The 22,406-nt window shown below is 39.3% G+C and overlaps 1 protein-coding gene across 1 annotated transcript in view; it reads left to right on the forward strand.

Annotated features, from left to right (window-relative positions):
* The window catches only part of POLR3B (RNA polymerase III subunit B), a 75,012-nt gene that overhangs the window by 5,070 nt on the left and 47,536 nt on the right, over positions 1 to 22,406 (forward strand). The window contains 13 exon segments of the mRNA XM_030478472.1: positions 2,149 to 2,249; positions 3,934 to 4,025; positions 5,210 to 5,327; positions 6,345 to 6,453; positions 14,211 to 14,229; positions 14,232 to 14,302; positions 14,304 to 14,333; positions 15,881 to 15,902; positions 15,905 to 15,996; positions 16,487 to 16,585; positions 16,587 to 16,622; positions 22,160 to 22,206; positions 22,208 to 22,300. Coding sequence (XP_030334332.1) covers positions 2,149 to 2,249; positions 3,934 to 4,025; positions 5,210 to 5,327; positions 6,345 to 6,453; positions 14,211 to 14,229; positions 14,232 to 14,302; positions 14,304 to 14,333; positions 15,881 to 15,902; positions 15,905 to 15,996; positions 16,487 to 16,585; positions 16,587 to 16,622; positions 22,160 to 22,206; positions 22,208 to 22,300 — 929 coding nt within the window.

Below are 22,406 nucleotides of genomic sequence, written 5' to 3' on the forward strand. Positions count from 1 at the left end.
CAAAACCAGGTGGAAGTTGATAAAATTACAAGAAACTGCAGAAGAAAACGTAAGCCTTATGGGGAGTATGTTTAACTTCTTTGCGCTGCTGTAAGCATGTAGACTAACAAATGGATTGCGTACTTCTGGAATGAAGATGTATACTGGAGAACAGATGCTGCTGTGAACTGAAATCAGAATATCTGTTGCTTTTGGAAGGATATAAGGTAGCTTCTGTACATATAAGAAAGCCATAAACTAAGATAAGGTTTAGACTTTTTAGGATTGCTTCCAGGTATCTGAAGTCATTCAGTTCCCTTCAAAGATTGCTCAGGAATAAGGTACTCCTCTCCTGTTGCTGTGCTTCGAGATTTATACCACTGCAACAGAGGTACTGACAGCCTCTTTTTAGCCTCAGAACAGAAGCTGAGATTGGAACTTTGCCAACATACAGCTTGTTGTCAACCTAATAAATCAGATCACATGTCAGATGCTTTTTATCTTGCTATATACACTTGGTTCATGGAGTTGGATTGTTTGGTTGTTTTTTTTCACGTCGACTCTTATCATGAAATACATTCTGTCCTTTGGAGAAATTCTGGAAAAACAAGCCATCTAGTGGCTCCCTCTTGTGCATAGCCACGTTTCTGTCTCCAGTGACCTTGCTGTGTAATTGTTATTTTGTGTCTGCGTCTTGTGTGGACAAAGCACACACAAAGAATCCCAAAGCCCTTTTTTTCCCCAAGTAGTACTAATGAAGCTGTCTAACTCCCCTTCTCATGCAGTTCTTATGGGAGTTTCATGAACTCTTCATACAAAAGAATTTAAATTAATTAGCAAATAGAATTATTCTCAGTTACTTTTAAATTTGATGAAGTTCTTGGGAGTACAATAGGACCTAGTTTCCTACAGATCACAGCTTAAAAACTGCTGATGCACATCAATATTTTATTACTAGAAAACTAATACACTTTTTAATGTGGTGAGAAGGAGCAGTGATGTGGTGAGAAACTCTGCAATGATTCTTGAGGCATATTTTTCCATATAGTTGCATCTTCAATGTACAGCACAATCTTAATTGCCTTTTATTAATGTATAATCAATATATTGAAATACTACAGTATCATAAATGTACAAGTCTGAAAACTGATAAATTTATAATGGTGGAGCTCAAAGGTATAGAATGCTCAGTGAGGTCATGAATGGCCTGATGTGCATTGCTCAGCTGTATTCAGCAAATGCAATAAACCTTGTCTTACATGAAGATAGGCCATACCTTAAGGGCTAGCAAACAGTCAAGGTGAGGTTGGGGAGAGCAGACCAGAAAGATTGGATTAGAAATGATTGAGCCTTGAGATATATTATGTCCTAGTTATGTATATCTTACTCCTCTTGCTGTTTGAGGAATTTGCAAACAAATTCTGGGAATCTTTACAGGAAGTGGTACTGTAGTGAACCTTCTGTAAGTCATCTTTAGAAATGGTATCATACAGTGAGATTTGCTCATTCTGTTAATAAGGTGGTGCACTGTCTGCCTTACTGTCATGTGTTTCTCTCCCATCAAACTTCATATGACTGCACAGCTCTACAGCTGCTGAGAGTCTTCATATAGAAATGTCCCCGAGCTGAGCACTGCTCTCAGAGCCTGTGACACAGTATGGTCTTTGTGCCAGCTCTGCTGATTAGGCCTGTTTGTTTAATTAAACTGTTTAGAAGTTATGCTCTGCAGTGCTGTCCTTTGAAGACAGATCCACTGGCTGCTTTTGAAGCATGACAGTAATTGTATTTGGGGTTTTTTTGTTGTTTTTTTTTTAACAGGAGAGTCATAGAATCATAGAACAGTTAGGGTTGGAAAGGACCTTAAGATCATCTCATTCCAACCTCTCTGCCATGGGCATGGATGCCTCACACTAGACCATGTCACCCAAAGCTCTGTCCAACCTGGCCTTGAACACTGCCAGGGGTGGAGCATTTACCACTACTTTGGGCAACCCATTCCAGTGCCTCACCACCCTCACAGTAGTCCAGGTACCATGAAGAGCTTGGTCAAGCTTTGCTTTGCTTCATTTCTTTCAGGATTTAGGGGAGACAGGGCAAACACGGGATGTTTTAAGAGAGCCTCTTCTGCTTGTAAGCCAACATCTAACCACATGACTGTTCTCCTTTTAGTGCCGCCTGCGAGACATGACTTACTCTGCCCCGATTACAGTGGACATTGAATATACACGAGGAAGCCAGAGGATCATACGCAATGCATTGCCTATTGGCAGGTAAGATACTGTATGTCAAGCTTCTGGTACTAGTTTTCATTTGCTGCTGTGTAGGGAAGAGGTTTTACTGCAAGGTAAATGTAGGCTAACCTTGCTTCCTTGTTAAAAGAAATAGCGAGCAGACAAATTTACATGAACAGCTGTACAAGATGTGATTGTTAGGTTCTGTTGTAAGATTTTGAGTTGCAAAAGCTTCTGGAAATCCCTTTTCTTCCAAAGAAGGGTGGATATGAGGATGGCTGTTGTATATGTTTGTACTGATATAAAACCAAAGAGGGATATATATGAAAGAATACTGGAGCTGCAAAATGAAAATAATCATGTTTGCTTTGTAGCCAAATTACATAGTCTTTCGTACATAATATGCAGAGATACATCTGTGGAAGGTGGATGGTAAACCCAGTAAAGCAGGTATTAGTTCTTCTGCGTGAGGTTAAGATTGCCTTTAAAATTCATTTGGTTTAGAGCCAAGGCTGAGCTTTAATGGAGAAACGTTGAGGATTTTTTACTGGTTTTGTTTTTCGAAACGCTGTCAAATGACTTGAGGTAATTATTTTTTCTTTTAAGAAATCAGATGTCCTTCTTAACCATACAAGAAATGCAAAATACCTGACAGTTCTAGCATTTAGTGAAAGCAGAATTCCATTTTAAAGGCAATAAAGATGTCTGTCTTTTGTAGACCACATTTCTTAAAGACCAACCCTGCTGGCTTTAAAGGTCTGTGCCTTACAGAGATTGTTTAGTGTGTGCCTGTGCATCTTACTAAAGGTGGAATACTGGTAGGAAAGAGAAGATAGATAGAAGAGCTACACTTGCAGTGAAATTTTAAGCTTTCATATTAAAAAAATATACTTTAATTCTATTGATAGAACATGATACATGACAATGCATTTACAAAGCTACGCCTGTATAGCTGTAGTAACAGTTTCTTGTTCTAAATAATTTCGTAAGAAAAGTTTTGAAAAGACCATCTAAATTTGAGTCCTTTGAATTACTTTATGGTGTGTGCTACAGACAAAGAGGAAAGTTCAAGTAAATGCTCATTTTCAACACAACACATTATCAGTTTCTGTACAAAAGACAGTCTTTAAAGAATAAGTTATAGCTAAAAGAAGCACAACAAAAACTAGTCTAGACGTTTGTCTGCATCTCCCTTTTAAAAATAAAGGAGTAAAGATGACTTGTAAAGCATCTATAATATATTGGAAAAGACTAAATTACTGCACAGTATGTTGCATCTTACATTAAGGCCTGTTCCTGTAAATTCTTCTCTTTCTCCTGTGACAAATGGGGTCAGCTCTGTCATCAGACTGGGTTGCTCAGTGCTTTATCCTGTCATGTCTTGAAGACCTCCATGGGTGGAGACTGCCCAGCTCTCTGTGCAGCTTGTTCCACTGCTTGGCTGTCCTCATGATGAAGAAGTTTTACCTTATATCCAGGCAGTACATCTTTGGTTTCTCTTTTTGCCAGTTAGTGTCCAGTTTCAGGTCTCTTTTCAAACTATCTGTTCAATGAAATAAAGTGAGATTAAAGGGAAACCCCATTGTTCATAGATTGCATGTGTTCTTATTACCTTAAATGTGTTTTCTCAGTTTATTCAGCGAGGCTTTTGTTATGAATTTAACTCTTCATATTTTCCTCTCTGAGTCTAAAGTAAAAGTGTATGTATGTGGTTTTCTTGCAGAATGCCTATCATGTTGCGTAGCTCCAACTGTGTTCTTACGGGGAAAACTCCAGCAGAATTTGCCAAACTTAATGAATGTCCTTTAGATCCAGGTACATTTGCATTCATGTTCTTTTTTGCCATCTGTGTTTTTAGTTTTAAATCTTTTTCAGCATAGAACTACCCCGTTAGTATGTTTCCTCTCACTGTGAAGTCATCATGGGAACTTCTCAAGTGTATGCTTGTAACTAAAAGAAATGGGCAGCCTTTTGAAAATAATAGGAAAGTAAGACAGCATGGAATCTCTGTATTTGCAGACAGTTTTCAACTACAAAAAGAAGTACACCAAAATGTTGAAAAAGTTGACAAGTGTGTATAGGATTGTAAAATGATGTGTTATATGGGAATAGAGATGGAGTTTGTTCAGGAAAATGAAATGGATCAAGGGAGAGTGGCATATAATGGTGTCCTCCAGAGTGGGAACTATCATTTCCTGTCTTTTATAAAGCAAGAATAAAGTGTTACATGATAATATTTGAAAAATAGAGAGGAAATGAAGGGTTATAACAAGCAACTTCTTTGGTTTTTATCTGCTGCCTGGACATGTGCAGTGCTTGCTTGTGGTGGCAAGATACAGTGACATGATGTACTGGACTGGAGGAACATTAATAGCTACAATTTAAGAGGGAAATCTAACATGGTGTATGTGCAGATTCCTTATATTGTCTTAGATAAAACAAGGGCTTAAAATATATTTTTGAAAGTAATAGAAAAGAAATTTCTCACTGGACTGCTGGAGAGAGCGAGTCAGTAATTACGGAACACTTCTCTCTTTATTTGATACCAGGCATCTGGAATGGCCAGTTCTTTTTTGATGTCCTTATGATATATTCTTCTCACATGCAATATTTTTACCTAATTTGTAGAACGAACAATTCTACACCATCTTTTAATAAGTATGGTTATCTTACAGGTTTGGGATTTTTTACAGCTTTACAGTTTTTGGTCTGATTGTGGGTTCTTCCTTTCTAAGTACTTCCCAAATGAAGTCTTAGATCTCGAATACTATGTGTGAGCCCAGCAAAACTTCTGTTTAGACTAGTGGTACATTTTTGTAGCTATCATAGGTTCCACACAGAGTTTGATCTTCACTCTTTTGAGGGAGAATTTACTCTCCTGTTTTGTATTTATGTACTCCCTGTTTACTTTCTAATAATTTATATTCAAAGGCATATTGAAGGAGGCAAGTAAGGTGCAAGGGTACTGACGTGCAAAATCTTTGTTTTCCATTGAATAGGTGGTTATTTCATTGTTAAAGGTGTAGAGAAAGTCATTCTTATTCAAGAGCAGCTATCCAAAAACAGAATCATAGTGGAAGCAGATAGAAAAGGCACAGTTGGCGCTTCTGTTACCAGGTATGGTAAATGCTTGCAATTACATAAAGAAATAAAATCAAAGTTCATTGTTATAGTTGAAGTACCTGCATAGTTTTCTTCCTAGTGTAGTTTAATAGGAAAAAGCTGTAGACATTCAGTGCCCCTCTCTTGCTACTGCCATTTTGTGCACTAAAATATTAATCCCAAAATCAGTTAGTACAGTATTCCCACAGATATCAGTGGGAGTTGCTCATACGCTTGAGGATTCATCCCAGACTAGGGAAAGCAAGTTCTAATTTTTAACATAACAAAGTGCACTTCCTGATTGATGGTGTTTAGTCTCATTTTGCAGCAAGTAACATGAAGTTACTGCCGTGGAAATTGGATAGTAACCTTTTGTCTATCTAATTGGTGTAAAATCTTTTAAAGGCAATTGAGAAGGAAACAAAAATCAAGTATTTTTGTACTGCACAAATTATTGAAAACAGCAAGATAGATAGTCTAAATTTGGCCTTTCCTCCTCGATTAAGTTTTCTCTTTATCTTGTTTGCCTTTTTTTTTTCAAGCTGCGTGCTGGTATAAGATGGTGCTTGTCACTGTGTGAGGGCTGTTTTTTCTTCTCCAGAGCCTCTCACACATATGTCCTAGTTACTTTACTGTTCCACAGTAAACCTAGATGAAGTTAAATGTACAATACAAGATATGATACAAGGTACTGTTGTATCTGATTACTTTTGTTGCTGCAGTACTTGTGCAGAGATTGAGCTTACTGGTTATGTCCATGTCGATAATAAAATCATGCAAAGATGATTTTGAAAAGTACAGGCTTCTACTTGCTTAAGTCAAATATTGACCTTCCCCATCACAGGCGATAGTACCCTATTACCTTGGAGTTACAGGGTGGTGCCTGGCTGTTGTAGTGTAATTTTTAAAAGAGAAGAAAGTTGCATTAATTCAGATGCAAGATTACTCTAGCTTGATAAGTTTTATACAGGAGATTCTAGGAGTGTCAGTGCAAACTTTGTTGGTCATATGTTGGTTTTTTTTTAACTTCAGTTCCACTCATGAGAAGAAGAGCAGAACGAATATGGTTGTGAAACAAGGAAGATTTTACCTGAAGCACAACACTCTGTCAGAAGATATTCCCATTGCTATCATATTTAAGGTAATACAACTGTTGGTTTGGAAAGAAAAGAAAAAGGGAAAAAAAACCCCAAACTGTGCTCTAGACGAATAATGAAGATTGGCAGCAGCTCTTGGATATTAATACATACAGAAGGACTTGGCACGGCTTAGGGAATGCAAGCTTTTTTCCCCTGGGAAAAATCTTTGTTGTACAGCAAAAGGAGAAAAAGCACTGCATTTTTCTGCAAGGAGAGCATTGGTGTGCGAAGACAAGTGCCTGCCACCACCTTACTGCTTGGTAAGGTCCCTGCTGCCTGTGCTCCTGTTGCTACAGAAAGTCAGAAGGGGTTTGGGTTCTTTTGTTATGAGCTATGTTGCAAACTTGTGTTAAGGGTCTTCATTTCTGGTTTTGGTCCCCACCATCTCCAACTTGTGGACTGCCGAGTAGCTCAACATCCTTTGTTTCAGATCCGGTGACATAGCCATGAGTTCATTACACATGACTTCCGGTCATAACTGTAAACAAAACTGATAGCCTTTGGGGAAGTCTTGCAATTCTTAGACCTATTCCTAAATTTTTTAAGATAACCAGCAAGGCTTGCTTGTCTTGGCAGTTTACTTCCTTCCCCTATGAATGAGCTCTGCCACAGTCAGAACACTTCAGAATCCTTGTTTGATTCAGGTACAGTCACCAGTATTTTCAGTGCAGTGAATACCTGGTTAGGTACCTGAGCTTTGAAGCAATCTGTGGTGGGACTTACAAAAGCATGTGAGAGGCATCTACCCTGATTCTGGGCAACAACTGGGGAGTACTTCCCTTGACAGCTTAGCTGGTGATCATGCCTTTGCCCTCATTGCATGTGAAATTGCCACAACTGCTTTCTTTTGCCCTCTGCTTCTCTCTTTCATTTTAATTCACCCAGGGGTGCCCACAACTGAAGGCATGATGGTGACTTCTGTCTAGCTGCCCAACGGGACTGGAAGCAGACTGGTAGCCCTGTGTGTGGTATCAAACACGTGGGCTCCAGACAGTGGAGATAGTGGGTGAACATGCACTGTCCAGCTCCTGCAGAAGACAGCAGGGCATGGCCAGGCCTTAAGCTAGGACCTGCCCACCCAGGAGTTGGTAGCTTCTTCCTGTCCTGTAGGCTTCACTGCTGCCTGTGGGTTTGCAGCCTGGTGCACTTTGTGCGCAGAAGGAAATGGGTGGCAGTCTTGGAGGCACTGTTCACGGGGAAGATGGCTTAGGGCGCTAAAATGCTTCTGATTGGATCTAGCAACCAATAGAAGAATAAATCCTATCGCTGTTCACAGCACGGAAAGTTTGGGAAGGTGGTAGTCGCTGGAGGAATTAAATTGCCAGGAGAGGGCAGCACTTCCTCACAGCATCCAAACAGTTTCTGCCAGCAGGGCTGATTTGTTGGCGTTGGCAGGTACTGGCTTTTCTGTATCACCACAGCTCTTTGGCTGATTGAGAGTTGGAAGAATCGGCTTTCTTGTAGGAAGCGCTTTGGGGTTTGTACTAGAAAATAGTTTAATAACTGGATTTAGACTGGAGAAACAAAGGTCTTATCTCTGATGAAGCTGATTACTTCAAGTAGCTGGAGGAGATCATCTAGTTTTAGTGACCAGTGTTAAAAGAGGTTGAGAAGTTATTCTGGACAGAAATGCACATAAAAACGTCAGGATTAAGTTCACAACTTTCCCTTTGCAGGAAAGTGTTAACGTGGTTCCATGTGCTGGAGTACCAGACAGCTGGATTCCACCTTCACTTACAGACTTTTATTACATTTTGTCACCCCCTGCTGGTATAGATAAATACCTGCTCACACAAGAGTAACTGCTCAGGGTTATTAAGTCTGAGGAGGTGGTTGTTGGGGGTTTTTTTTGAACAGCATTGTACTATTTGATCACCTTCTGACAATGCTTGCTATAATTATTCCGCTGTCTATATGTATGTTTTGTATTCTAGATCATGTTGCATACTTTTTCATTTATTTGTTGAAAAAGGGGTTACAGTTGTTAGAAGCTCTTGGCTGTAGTGCTTTTCAAAGATTTACACTGATTTAATCCAGCAGCAAATTAGCTGCACCCACTTCAGCTATTCTCAATGTTCCGTTCTTGACCCAGCACTTAACCCGTACTTGTGAGCGGTCATTTTTCTTACTTTTTCTTTAGCGACATGGGAACTTTAGGAATCTTCTGTCCACTTTTGATGAATGTCCAGCTGGAAACTGAAAATCACAGATAGTCTTTTCAATGGATTCTCAGGCAGGCACCAGCCTCTGGTCTTTCTTGGGCATTGCTGTATTGCAGTATTACTTTGTTGTATTTAACTACTAAAAGCAAGGTTACAAATGCTACAGCTCTGAAACTAGAAAATCCGTAACTTAGGGATCCCTATGTAGCTTTAGCTCGCTCACACAGTAGTATTATGCATAGGAGATTCGTTGTGTGCAAGAAGAAGAATAGTTTCTTTCTGCTGACACCCAAACATTGGGCATGAAGCATGGGACTTCGTTGTTACTGCTAAGTATTGTGACTCTTATTACGTAAAGATACACATCTGCGAGGGGCAAAGTTAAGCTGTACGCACAATCTAAGGTCTGAAGTTTTGGTTGCCTTTGCATCCTGAACTTTAACAAGTGCTTTTATAATTTCCAATTGAAAAGTAAAGGGAGAAAGCAATGACAAAAACCTTTTTTTGCTCTGCATTTCCTCCCATTCCAGCATCCAGGCTGCCACCAAGTTCCACAGACCTCAGTGTTTTGACTAAGAAAACAGCTAGTGATTGGTAGAGGGCTGCTATCCAGTGCATGGACCACCTAGGGGGGACAGTTTTGTCGGGGGCTATCTGAAAGTCAGTGGGAGAAGATTGGGCCATTTTGGATTGTCTTTCTAGTCCCAATAGCTTTAAATGGCCCAGTGTTTCCTGGCAAATTACTTGGGATGTAGATCAGGTCCAGAAAACCATTGTAACTTTATAGAGAAGAAAGCAAGTATTGGAGATGTATGATCTAACGTGGATTTAAAGCAAATGCAACTGTAAAGTGGAAGTGTACTAATATCCCTTAGACATCTTTGTCAAAAGCAAGGGCTGTGAAGTAGAGAGCATTACAAACACTACCTGCTGACAGAGCTGAGGCTGAAATTCATGAAGAGCTCCCTAGACTAGATCTAAGAGCACTGTTGTATTTCAGGCATGAGTCATGGGACACAGCTGCATGCTAGGGCAAGACCTGGGCATACAGTACTCTGATCCTTTTGTTTTTTCATGGTGAGGAAGGAAATGCAGGCAAATGGGCTGTGGGGAGGGGTGAAATAGTGTGGATCTAAAGATCTGTTGGTCTGGATAGGTGTGGAGGGGGACTGGACTGTGTGAGGTCATCCTAAAGGGTGCATCTGCCTTGCCCTAGTCTCTTCTAAGCTGCAAACCTTAATGACTTTATTCTGCTGCTTTGCTTTTCTGCCATCCAGACCTGTAAGGATCTTTGCAATAACATATTTGACACCTCATTGTGCTGTGAACAAGGAGTTGTGGTTTTGTGAAGTTTAGCACATTAACACAGCTAACTGAAATTTGGCAGGCTACAAAAGGCATTCTAGGACAAACTTGAAGTGTGCTCTTCAGGTGTGGGGGAGTTAGTGCTTTGTTGCTGTGCTAGCTTAAATGCTTTTCCCCTAAACTTTCTTCTTGAAAGTGACAGAATTATTTGTGCAGCCCCTGTATATGTAACTGAAGGTTTTGGTTTGAAATAGTGATATAAATTGGACAGTTTTTGCCCCTAAAGTATGTATTTGTTGAGGTTTCTAAAGGGCTTTAGCTGCCTTGAAATGGGAAACAGACACAACTAGTTTCCTGTTCACTGTGTACACTGCTTCATTAGTTAATATACACGTGCAAACCAGAATGGTATTTAGGGTGTTCTGAGTTGACTTGCAACCCAGGAGACCTTTACTTAGCTCTGTGTCAGTTGTGCACAGATCACAGGACTCTGTGAACTGTGCATCGTGGGGTTTTTTGACTACGCCAGGCTATGAGCTACACATGCCTTACCTTGGGGGCTCAAACAGTTTTAGGTAGCAGCAGGCCTTAGAGGAGATGTGGAATATTTGTGTAGTAATTTAAGGTGTTTCTATCCTGAAAAACGTCAGGGTTACAGATGAGATAATGCTGCTGCAATTTGCAGGGCGCTCCCTAAATTACAGGGAGTTAGAGCTGGGTTAAAGGTAAGGAGCTATTTTTATTTTTGGGTTTGAGATCTTGATTCAGTAGACTTGAGTGTGTCCTGGGAGCTGAAGTAAATGGAGGTTGCATGCTGCACCAAAAACTAGCTGGGTGAAAGAAGAGAAATATAAGTAACCTAGGGGGACTTAGAAGTTGAATTTTACAGGCCTGAATTGCTAGGTGAAATGTCTTTAGTTTATGTGGGAGCTATGAGGAACTGCACTAGGACCTGCGGCAAAAGATTTGAACAGCGGGTCAAGTTTCATTTTTTACAAATGAAACTGTGTTAGTCTTGGAGCTGTTAAAGATGCAACTCTAGAGGAAGAACTGAATGGTGGTCTTACTGGATCCGCAGAATTACGGGTTCCCATGGCTGCAGTTTCATAGCTCGTAACTTTTGAATTATGAAAGCTCCAGACCAATTCTGTCTGTGATGTCAACCTTGAACTTCCCTGACATCTTTTTAATCCAGTCATCTGCCTGTCTCCATTCTGTAATTTAGCCTGATGGCCTGCAGAACTACATTCTAGGGAAGTGCCATGGAAACACCCAGATATCATCATTAAGACATGAGCTGGGGGAGGAAGAGCTGGGCTCACATTCTCTCGTGTGCTTTCTAATATGCACGTGTGCATACACATACACATTTTGGGCAGCAGAAACCTCCCCAATCCTAGGAAGTAGCTGACTCCAGCTGGACCACTTTCTCCTGCTTGAGCTCAGGGTGATCTGAATGTTTGCTTTGACTTGTCTGTTTTATGTCCACCAACTACTAGCCTTCCAGCCATGCTCTTCAAAAGCCTGTTACCGTCTTCTTCCTCATCCTTTCACTGCTAATGTTATCCCTTTGCAATGTCTCCTTCCCCTCCCCCCCGTAAAATTATCCCTTTGTGACATTGCCTCCCAATCAAAAATAAACAAGACATCTTGTCTCCTGCTTTGCTTTTATGTTAATTCCCTTTCCCTTGCCTTTGTCCTAGGATCATGAGCACTATAAGCATAGGACCCATGCCTACTTTGCATGTACTCAGTGTTCCTGTAACACAAGCAACAACCCAAGAATATTTTGTTACTATCCTAGTGTGATGTTACAGACTAATTTTGAACTCCTTTTTTGTTTTGTTTTGTTTTTTGTAGAAGTGCAGCTTCAGGGCCACATTTACTAAAAAAGCGTCAAGATTACAAACCTGTGTGATGCCAGCGTGGGTCTGTTTGCTTGCCCTGTTAGTGTTGCATGTAGGTGGATTTGTATGTGCAGCTCTGCCCATGATGTTGAAAGTTACTGAGGAGAGAAAAATGGGTTCACTTTTAGGCTACTGTGTCAGCACATCTTTTCAGTCATTTGCCTAAGCTTTTAGTCATTACTCATAAATGAAATTCCCCCAGTTTGCACTTATTTAACAGTACAACATACATTGTTTAGTGGCAGGCCCCCAGCCTTTCCCACACACAAATACAGAATTCTCAAGTGAGTTTGGCTGCTACGGAGTTCAACTAGAAAATCTGCATGTGCATGATGATATGTCCTCTTCTCATCTTTGTGTTGTCAGACTTCTGGTCAGAGAATTCATTAAGATAGAAGAAATAATCAACCCTTTTTAATTTATTGTGGCTTTCAGGTTTTTTAATGGGTGGAAAAGCAAAGTAAAACTGCAGATTGACTTCCTGCCACACACGCTTGCTTTGTTCACTTTTTACATGCCTCTTATGATCTAGTTGCCATCCAAAAATTAACTGGATGGACAGAAATAGGGTGATATCTTACAAGTTTTAGATAAATATACTCCTGGTATATGTGCCTGGTATGGCACAAAGATTCCCTTAATTAAAATTGGCACAAAGATTCCCTTAATTAAAATTTGTTCTTCTGCAGGCTACATGCAATAATTGTGTGAATCCAGTTGTGGTTCCTAAACTGGTTTGCTGGTCAGCAAGTCCTAAACACATGGAAAATGACTACTGTGAAGCTTTCATGTTTTTGTAGTGTTTCTGGCTCTCAGGTGTCATGAGGTGGTTTTGTTAAGTTCTCTGCTGAGGTTTAACTACTGTGTGACCTTCTTTAAAAGGGCTGAGGAAGCGTAAAATGTTTGAAAATAGAGATCTGACACTACAGCAAGATCACTTGGCAAAATTCTGGTTCTGAAAAGAGCTTTGAGATCAGAGGGGCGACTACTTAGTGGGAGCAAACTACAATGAATCTCTCATCTGGTGAAGTAACTGTGTCTTGATTTCGCAGTCAAGTTTGTCTGAAGTGGTGGAATTGTGATCTGTGCTTTGCACTAAAATGAGAATGTTTCCATACTGTGTGGTGTGCTACTTTTGCACTGCTTTTAATTTCCTAATAAACTACAAGGTGAACAGGCAGAGTTTTAAGTTAAAGGACCTTCAACTAACCACTTCTTTGTTTGAAAAGGAAAGCAGAAATGAAAGAAATTAAAAAAAAAAAAAGCTGGATACTTCTCAGTTAGAGCAAGAGTTTTGCAAGGGGATAGCGCTACCTAGGTGCTAGAGCAAGAGTTTTGCAAGGGGATAGCACTACCTAGGTGCTAGAGCAAGAGTTTTGCAAAGGGATAGCGCTAGCTAGGTGCTAAGCTAGCTGCCCAATGAAGGCAATAAGAAGGGAAGATATTTGGGCATTTTTGAGGAAAACGTGACTTTTGAGGCACTGCCAGTTTTTTAATGAGAACCAGAGTACGAGGGTCTACATAGGCCATTTTTACAATGGTCTTTGTGGCAGGCAGTTTGAGGAATAATACGAATGGCAAACATAACTTCCTCACAAAGTTCTGAGGAACATACTACAACTCAGCCAAAAGAGGTTTAGTGAGATTTATTCCATTTCTTGGTGTGGCAGAAGCTCCAGGCAAATGTTGTGAAGGGGGGAGCTTTAGCACCATCTGGAATTCCACAAAGCCTTCACTGCTGGCTGCCACCTTGAAACACTTTACTGATAGAGAGATTTTCTAAACCTGTTAAGCGCTTTCTTAGTTTATTAAGCTTTTTCCGTGGTATAAAGTCTAACAAGGTGTCCAAGGATCAGTGAAATAATAGAATGGCTTTCAAGTGGAATTGTGTAGTGAAGTCATCCTCTAAATGCAGAGAGCTGCAAAGGAGCTAAATGTAAATGTTTCCCAAATAGGACATGCTGCTCAGTCAACTGAGTTTTGCAAAATTGCTTGTGGTAAGAGACCATGTATAATCTTGTTAAGAAATTTCACCTTCCTTTATTTATTATGGATTATTACTTGGTTTCATTTCAGGGTTGTTAATTACCCAGTATTTATTTATTTTTCTTAAGAAAAATAAATAGGATTTAACTTCTGTCAGTGAAGAAGAAAAGCTCTCCAAAAAGTATGTGTGTGTTCCTGCAGCTTACCAAGAGTTCCATTTAGCATTCTTCCATAGCTAGAATATTGTGCTGCCAGTGCCAGATGGCAACAGTTTCTTAGCGAAGAAGTAGCTCTTGCTTAGTAAGTAATGCAGACAAACAATACCAAATTAGCATAAGCAAATGTCAGTGAAGTTAAACATAAAGCCTGTGCTATTTCTGTCTTTTCTTCTTTTCCTAGGCCATGGGTGTTGAGAGTGACCAGAGATTGTACAGATGATTGGCACAGAGGAACACGTGATGGCTGCATTTGCTCCTAGTCTGGAAGAATGCCCAAAAAGCTCAGATTTTTACCCAGATGCAGGTGTGTCTTTTCACATGGCCAAAGGCCGTAAAAAATGTAAAGACAGTGGGTATTGACCACTTTGCTGTGTCAGCAATTGACATACACTTTGTGTTTTGGAGATTTCTTTTTTGGGGGGTATTTGAAGCCAAGGGTTTTTAAATGGGCACGGACTTGTCAGAAAGTAAGGCTTTTCTTTCATTGCCTAACTGACAGAAAGCCCAAAGTCAAGAAATGCTTTCTTTCAGAAACCCAGGGTTATGCTTTATAACGTATGGGACAAGTAGTTGATGTCCATAAGATTATGGTTTTTTTGTTGAGGACAGTTCCTGTTTTTTAAAAAGTAATTGTATGCCCCATTTCACAGAAGCCCCACTGATATGGATATGATCATTTCATTGTGAGTAGATGTTCTTCTCCAGTTCTAATTTCTTGTATAAAGTCCACAATGGGTAGCCACCCTCCATCCTGCTAAGATTCACCAGAATTCTCTTCAGGTCATGTGTACTTTTATAATTAGCCTGAACAGAGGCCATTTTTCTGGCAGCATTTCCATCATGTACATACTAATCTGCTAGAAGAATTAATCTTATAGTGCTATTTCTGCTATTTCATTGTAATCTTTATCAAATTTCTATGTGTGATGTTGAGTGTTGTAGAGTGAACATTCTTCTAGTTTGCGTCTTTTGGGGCTTTTCAGGGATAGACATAAGCGTCAGAGCCTCCTAATTCACAGTCAGAAAAGTAAAATGGTGATGCTGGAGGAACATAGAGAAATGTGAAGCATCCAGGAAAATAGAAAAATTGGAATACAGAAGTTGCTCTGTGCATGAAATGTCAAATGAAATGAAAGAAGGAAGAAGGTAACAGATAGAAAGGATAGCCTGTTATTTAGTGGAGAGGGTAACTCTTTGGTGTAGGGGGCATGGCTTCATTTCCAGGCAGGAACTTCCTGTGTGGACCTGGATAGTTACTTTGACTCATCTGATTCTGAATTCTGCAGGTTGATTCCATTTCTAGGATAACTGACAAGAGAATAAGAATCCATTAATCACTGCAGGGTACTCTTTGAGACAGATGCGGATGCCAAACAGTAGCGTTTGTGCCTATTAAACAGTGAGTGCCACCTCACAGTTTAATGAATGAAACTTATCAAGTACACGAAAGAAAGGTAGAAAGTCAAATTGGATAAACCAGACATCTTTGAAATTTCTATAATCCTTTTTCCTGTCTCTGCAATCTCCTTTCTTTTGGTATGTAGTAATGCTCTTTCACCATTTCCCCTTCCAAATGTTATCAACATATGCTAAACAACATGTTGTATATTTAATTATAATCAATTGTGTCAATGTTCAAGATTATTTTTTTTATTAGCATCACTTACGTGTTTCATATTTTGCACTTTTGTCGTGGTTTAAGCTGAACCCAGGACAGCTTTGTTTGGAATTTGTATCATCTCTGGAGAGGGATTGCACGGACTGAGGAATACATACAGGCCTCCATGCGTGTGTGTATTTGCATAGGTTAAATTCTGACATTGACTCAAGTTAATTCCCACCAATTGACAGGCACTGAAGTACATTGGAAACAAGTACGAAGGCAAAGGATGTGGGGAGGCCCAAAGAAAACAAAGATGGAAGAAGCACGAGAGCTGCTAGCATCAACTATTCTGACCCACGTTCTTGTATGTAATGTTGGGGTTTTTTCTTTAAACTGGAGTAAGTTTGTATGGGTCTTTATGGCGTGAGCATTGTTGGCAGGGAAAAATGTCTTTGAATGCTATGTAGCTGAGATAAAGTAAACCATTCTTAAAATAAAAGGGGAAGACTTGGATTGAGTCAGAAGTAATTTTTATATTTACGAAATGCTGTACCGTTGAATTATGTATCATACAATGTATTTTTTTCTGCATAGCCAGGCAGTATCAGCTGTTACTCCACAACCTTATTCTCATGACCTATACCTTTATTCAGATTTGTTTTCATTTACTATCTGTTTTGATGTCACTAATGTATATTACTTTTAGCATTTATTAAGAAGGTAATGTGCTCAAATTCCCTTTTGTAAACTCCAGTCAGCCAGATTACCCGTTGATTTAAATGGATGTGTTGAGTAAGAAACTAAGGAACTGATCCTGAAACATCAGTATGGTTTCTGTTTTGTTTTGTTTACAGGTGAAGGAATTCAATTTTCGTGCCAAGTGCATATACACAGCTGTGATGGTGCGCAGAGTAATTTTGGCTCAAGGAGAAAATAAAGTAGATGACAGAGAACTACTATGGAAATAAACGTTTGGAGTTGGCAGGGCAGGTGAGTTTTTACTTCAGAGTGAAGTGCTCTCTTGGGTTTTTCTTACTGTCTGCTTTTAAAAGATACAGAATAAGGAGGCATCCCTGTCTTCTTGATTGAAGTGTTTTTCCTCTCATTTATTTGGTTGGATTTTTTCTGTGTTGACTCATAGATACGCTTCCGTGATTAAAACTAAGAAATTATATCCTCATTTCTGTATTGCCTCTTTGTACCATATGAAGGGACAGAGCAGTGTAATATGGTATTCATTGTAAAAATGTAGTGCCAAGAAGGCAGCAGTAAAATCCAGCGTCCCTGCTAAGCAAGTGAGTAATAGAATAAATGGGAGCCATGTAGATGCCTGTATGTCAGGTCCAGGCTGTCCAGCTATGGAGAACCCAGCTGTGTAGCAGCTCACAGAACAGCCACTCAAGCCTCCTGTAATTTGCAGAAGCCTGTAAGATTGCTTAAGTAGTTGTCATCTGCCCTTATGACCTCTAGAGTAAGATGAACAAAGTGGTTTGAAGTTAACTTGAGCAGCTAAATGAAAGAATTGTGTGGACTTCTCTGCTTGCTGAATTTTTGGCATTGAAGGTTAGAAGTAAGGGCTGTGAAGGAGGGGAGTGGTTTGAGGTGTTCTTTTGCAAGAGAGGTTGGCAGTTCTCAGCTGTTGGCCAAATTATGTTCTCCTAATGCAGTGGGGAATTTGCCTATGAGGTGAAGAACTGCTTAGTTACCATGGCATGAGATTTTTCCTTTCTATGTGTGGTTATTTGATTAACTAATTTAGGTTAGGATTGGACTAATTTGCTGTGCTTCTGATTTAACTTAAGTTGGAGTTTTGCAAGTCAGTATCATCTCTGGTAATTGATCATGCATCAGAAACTCGGACAAGTATACATAGTGCACCAGGTTGGAGAAACTGTGCATCTCTGCTCCCCCCATGATTTGCATTGGGATTTCTGTTGTAGCACAAGTAACAATGTCCAATTCATTTTTGTTTGTAATCCAGTGGAATTTCTCATCTGTACTTTTTAAGATGTCGTGATTGCATATTGTCTCATGCTCCTATTCACCTTCCCACCCTGCCCTGTCCTCCTTGCACACATGTGAACCACACACACAGGGTGTACAATTATTTCAGAGTAAAAACACAATGCTTTGCTTCCTAGTCTCTAAAAAAAACTAAGAAGACACCTCTTGAACACACTCTAAACACAAATACAAGGGGAAAAAAAGGCCCTCTTAACCTATTAAGGAAAAAAAAATCCTTTCTTGAAATTTAATTGTTTACTGTTCATCCAAAACTTTTTGTGCTGAAGCAGAGCATATTTCTGAAGGTAAGGGAGTATTAGAGGAATTAGTGCAATATTCTAGTGGAGCAAGTATTTAAGCTGTAATGGATTTATTTGGATTCTTGTGTTAATGTTGTTGCTGTAATTCAGTATGATTGTAATCAGTAAAATTAGTTGTTGCTTTGTTGTCATATTGTTCTTCTTTAACTGGATTGAAGGAGTAGTTTGTTTTTTCCCAATTTTTTAGGGCAGAAGTAGAGCAGGTAAAAGGTTTTCTGCAAAGCTGTATGAAAAAGGCCTCTCCTCACACAGATGTTAACAACCAAAGTCCTTTTAAATTAACTGGGAAGAGGTTTTAAGAAGTAGAGGATCATCATAACAAAAGCCAGTGCATATTTTTTCTGCATCAAGGAGAAACTATGCTGGGGGTGTGTGTGTGTTGTGACACTTGATTAAGAGTAGTTCTGGCTCCCTGTGATATTTTAAAAGCTCATTTCAAGCTGAACACTTCAATTCCTCTCTGCCATGTTATCAGTGTAATATTAATTTGATAGGATTACAGACTAAAAAGTGTAGAGATTTGTTGCTGGTTTCGAAATGTTTGTGTTTTGCTAAAGTTTGCATGGATGAAATGGTTGGTGTGTTGGGTTTTTTTTGGGGGGGAGGGTGTTCTGTTTGGGTTTTTTTTTTATGCGAGCATGTTCCTGGAATAAAAATCCTGTTGATTTAAAATTTGAATAAAGAAAAAAAGATTCCCATGTGAGGAGAAAACATAGCGTCCTAAACAATGTAAAGACATAAAAGGCATTGTGTTTATAAAAATGTGTGAAAACAATAGCTGCTAATTTCACACCCCATGGGACAAGAGAGTACGAAATGGTGCTTTAGCTTTAGATAACAGAGTCGTATCCACTAGCCAAGCTGGTTTACAGAGCTTTCTCTAAGTCTTTCCTGCCACTAGAGGCTCGGTAGGCCAGGTGCCAGCTGAGGTGTTAGCAAACCTGCCGAATTCAGGCTTAATCTTTTCACCTACCTTTTCTCTTTCCTTAATGTGTTCATTATTTGCTAAGCATTACTCTGTTCTTTGTCCTCTTTTTTTTTTTTTTTTTGTTTCTAATGCAGCTTGCTTTGTATGGGTAAGATATGGAACAGCACCAAAATCCGGCACCCTGGAAAGCAAGGGATTTCTACCCTGTGACAAAGAATACCGCCTTGACTTTAGAGATTGCCTAATCCCAGCTGTTCTGATAATATAATTAAGGCTGCCCTAATGTCTTTAATTTTGCAACCAGTTGTGTGAAAGGGAAGAATTTGGCACTCTAAAGGCTTAAACGCTAAAATAGCAATCTCAAGGCGCCTAATTAGAATTCTTCCTGACATTAAGTCCTAATTGGTGAAACTGTATTTCAGCAGCTTAACACTTCTTTTATTAATTTTTTCTTAGCATTTTCAATGAAAAAATCAATTTGATGAGCTGTCAGTGGGGTTTTTTCTTAAATATTAATTTGCTCTTCAGTGCTCCTGTCTGAAGCAGGCTGAAAACCTGGACAAACTATGGAATCCATTGAATATTATCACTGGCATTCCATCCTTTTTCTTAATCTCTTGCTCTTGACCTAAATAATGCAGTTATTGTGAGATTCTGCTTTGCCAGATAGTCAGAGCTCGAGTCTGTGAGTGGAATTAGCCAACCGACGCCTTTGAGACTGGCAGATAATAGCAAGTTGTGTAACTTGGGGTGTAACTTACTTTTTTAGTTCGGAGAAGAGGAAGGATGGTGTGGCTTTATAACCCTATGCATGTGGAGTTTGGGGATTTTTTGCAATTTTATGATCAAAGAAATCAAATATGAAAACATTTTCTAGGTGAATTTTTTAGATGTTCTATTAAATGTTTCGTTAAATGTTTAAGTTCTTACTCAAACCTGTTAAGATCAAAGTATGCCATGACTGAGGTCAAAAGAGTCTAAGTTCTTATATGAACAAGACATCTTAAAACTGTGTGCATTCCCTTCCTTTTACTTTTTCCCTTACTTTGCAGTAATTCCTTCAAAATCTAATTTTTGGAGACTTTAGTGGGTTCTCCTTCCTAATATGATGCTTCATAAAAGATGCTTTTATTTCTGGTGGAAATATGATTTAAATGAACTGTGGTACCACAGGTGAGTTGAAGGTGACTGGATTTCTTGTTGGCAGTGGTGAGAGAGTATTGTCTTGTACATGTTAATGGTACTACAAGCATCAGGAAGGGAAAGAAGGTCTACAAAACTTCCTCTCATGCTAAGGCCAGGTCTTAAAAAACTGCTTAACCAGTTTTCAGCAAACCTCTCTGTCCAGAGTGGGAAACAGGATTCCATTTTTGGCCAAGGGTTCGCATACAGTGTGTATTATCACTGGTTTTACAATTTAGTGGCTGAATGCTATGTGTTCTTAGCTCTTGTAGACTGTCAAAGATAATCCAGCTTGTCTCCATGGATGCCAGTGGGAACATTTATTGCAAATCAGATGTCAGCCTTGAGTTTCCATATGTTTATTTGTTATTTTTTAATTCTTAAATGCACTTGTGATGCCAGTGAAAAAGTAGCTTATAATTTAGTTAGTTAGTTAGCTTTGCTTTAACATGTCATTCGCCAAATGGCTTTGGTCAGCCTAGTGGGGGCATGTAGGTAGAGGAAAGCAAATTAAAGCTAGTGGCCCATCCCAGTGACAGAGGAATGAGTGGTTTGCTTTCTGATTTCCAGAAGATGAGGAAAAGTTTGGACTGTGTTTGATGGAGACAGTTAAATTCAGATTGATTCTGCACATATAGAAGTTAAATTGTACAGCTGCTTCAGATTGTACAACTGACTCCAGAATGTCTAGCTTGTGGTAGCTGAATACCTAGTTTGTTCAGCATACAATGCTTTGTACACTGGGAAACTGTCATTTCTGGGCATTGGTAGCTGCTGCGTTTGTAGTTCTTCTGACACTTGGGAGCTACTGTAAAAGAGAGTCCCAGGACGAGAGAGCCAGGCTTTAGAATTTACACTGCTTGCTTGCAAAGCTAATCATTATGAACACTTAAAATGTATCATGTAATGCAGATTTAAGTGTTTTGGGAAGCTATTAGTGTCTGCAAGGAGAGGTTGAGCAAATTGCAGAGCAAGGCAGATTAGAGAACAAAAAAAAGTCAGATCATAAACTTTGGTAGCCTTTTCCTTTTATGGCTATTTTAAGGACTAGAAGTGATTAGTATAACATCTACAGGACATAATTTGCTTAAACTGCAGCATGTTTGAAAGTTTGTACTGCTGTTTTGTTTTTTTGGTTTTGTTTTTATTTTAGTTCAGCTGTGTTATTAGCTGCTTTGCTTAAACTGTAGACTTCACTCACAGAGCAGTGATAGTAGCACTTCTAGAAAAGGATATTGAATCAGGTGACTCTGTGGCTGTAATTGGTTTTGCATAGATGGGCAGAAAGTAGCAGGATAAAAGTGTATCTGAGTGAGGAAGCTGCCTCATAACCTGAGATACGTCTTGTCAGGTGTCAAGAGCAGAGGTTGCTTCTTGGCCCTGAAAATGCCTCTTTTGTTCTGCTTGTCCAGAAACAATGGTAACTGTGCACTTCCTGTTTTTTCAGTCTGCTCTACAAATGGTGCACTGTTTCCAGACTTTGTTGCTTCCCCTAAGGGCCCTTTAACAGTCACTTGGGTGTCTATCTTGTCCAAATTAAGTAGTTCCTAGCAAGGGGCACTTTAAGCAGCCTTTTTTCAGTTTTAATAATAGAATATCTCAAAGTGACTCTCATTACTGCTTTAACTGCAGTTATTCCAATCCAGTAATAGAACAGAAGATGGTCTTGCCTTCAAATCTTGTGCATAATTCAAGGTGGTACATTTAGGATATTAATCTTTAAAAAGTTCTGTGACAAAGTAGATCAGATGGATTAGAATGTATAGATTAGGGAAAATAGTAAATTGACAGCATATGGATGGGTATGCTAAGATATTGTGAAGGAAGAATTAAAGCAAACCAGAAGGGATAAATGCGTAGGCTTATCCATTCTTCTACTTAATTTGCTTTCTATGTAATTTCTCCAATAATGCGGGTTTAATTTACAAGCAAAAATCCTGTGAGAAAATATAATTTGAGAATCAGAGGGGTATTTTTAACTGACAAGAAGTAATAGGGTAGAAATATTAAACATGTTTATGTCACTCCCCCCGCCATTTTCCCAACTGGAGAAGTATAATTTTTCCCTTAATCCAATTTTTTTGTATTTCCAGCTTCTTTCTCTCCTATTTGAAGATTTATTCAAAAATTTAATTCTGAACTGAAAAGATGGCTGACCAGGTAATCCCCAACAACGTGCAGCTCAGTTTGATTGTCGTGAAGCATATGCGTCAAGACCAGATCACCAATGGATGGTCAATGCTATCTCCACAGTAAGCATTTTTGTTTTCATTCTGGTATGTAAAGTTTTTCCAACCATAGCAACCTGGTGGAGCTTGATGATCTTTAAGGTCCCTTCCA

Source organism: Strigops habroptila, chromosome 3, assembly GCF_004027225.2.
Source record: "Strigops habroptila isolate Jane chromosome 3, bStrHab1.2.pri, whole genome shotgun sequence".
NCBI lineage: Eukaryota > Metazoa > Chordata > Aves > Psittaciformes > Psittacidae > Strigops > Strigops habroptila.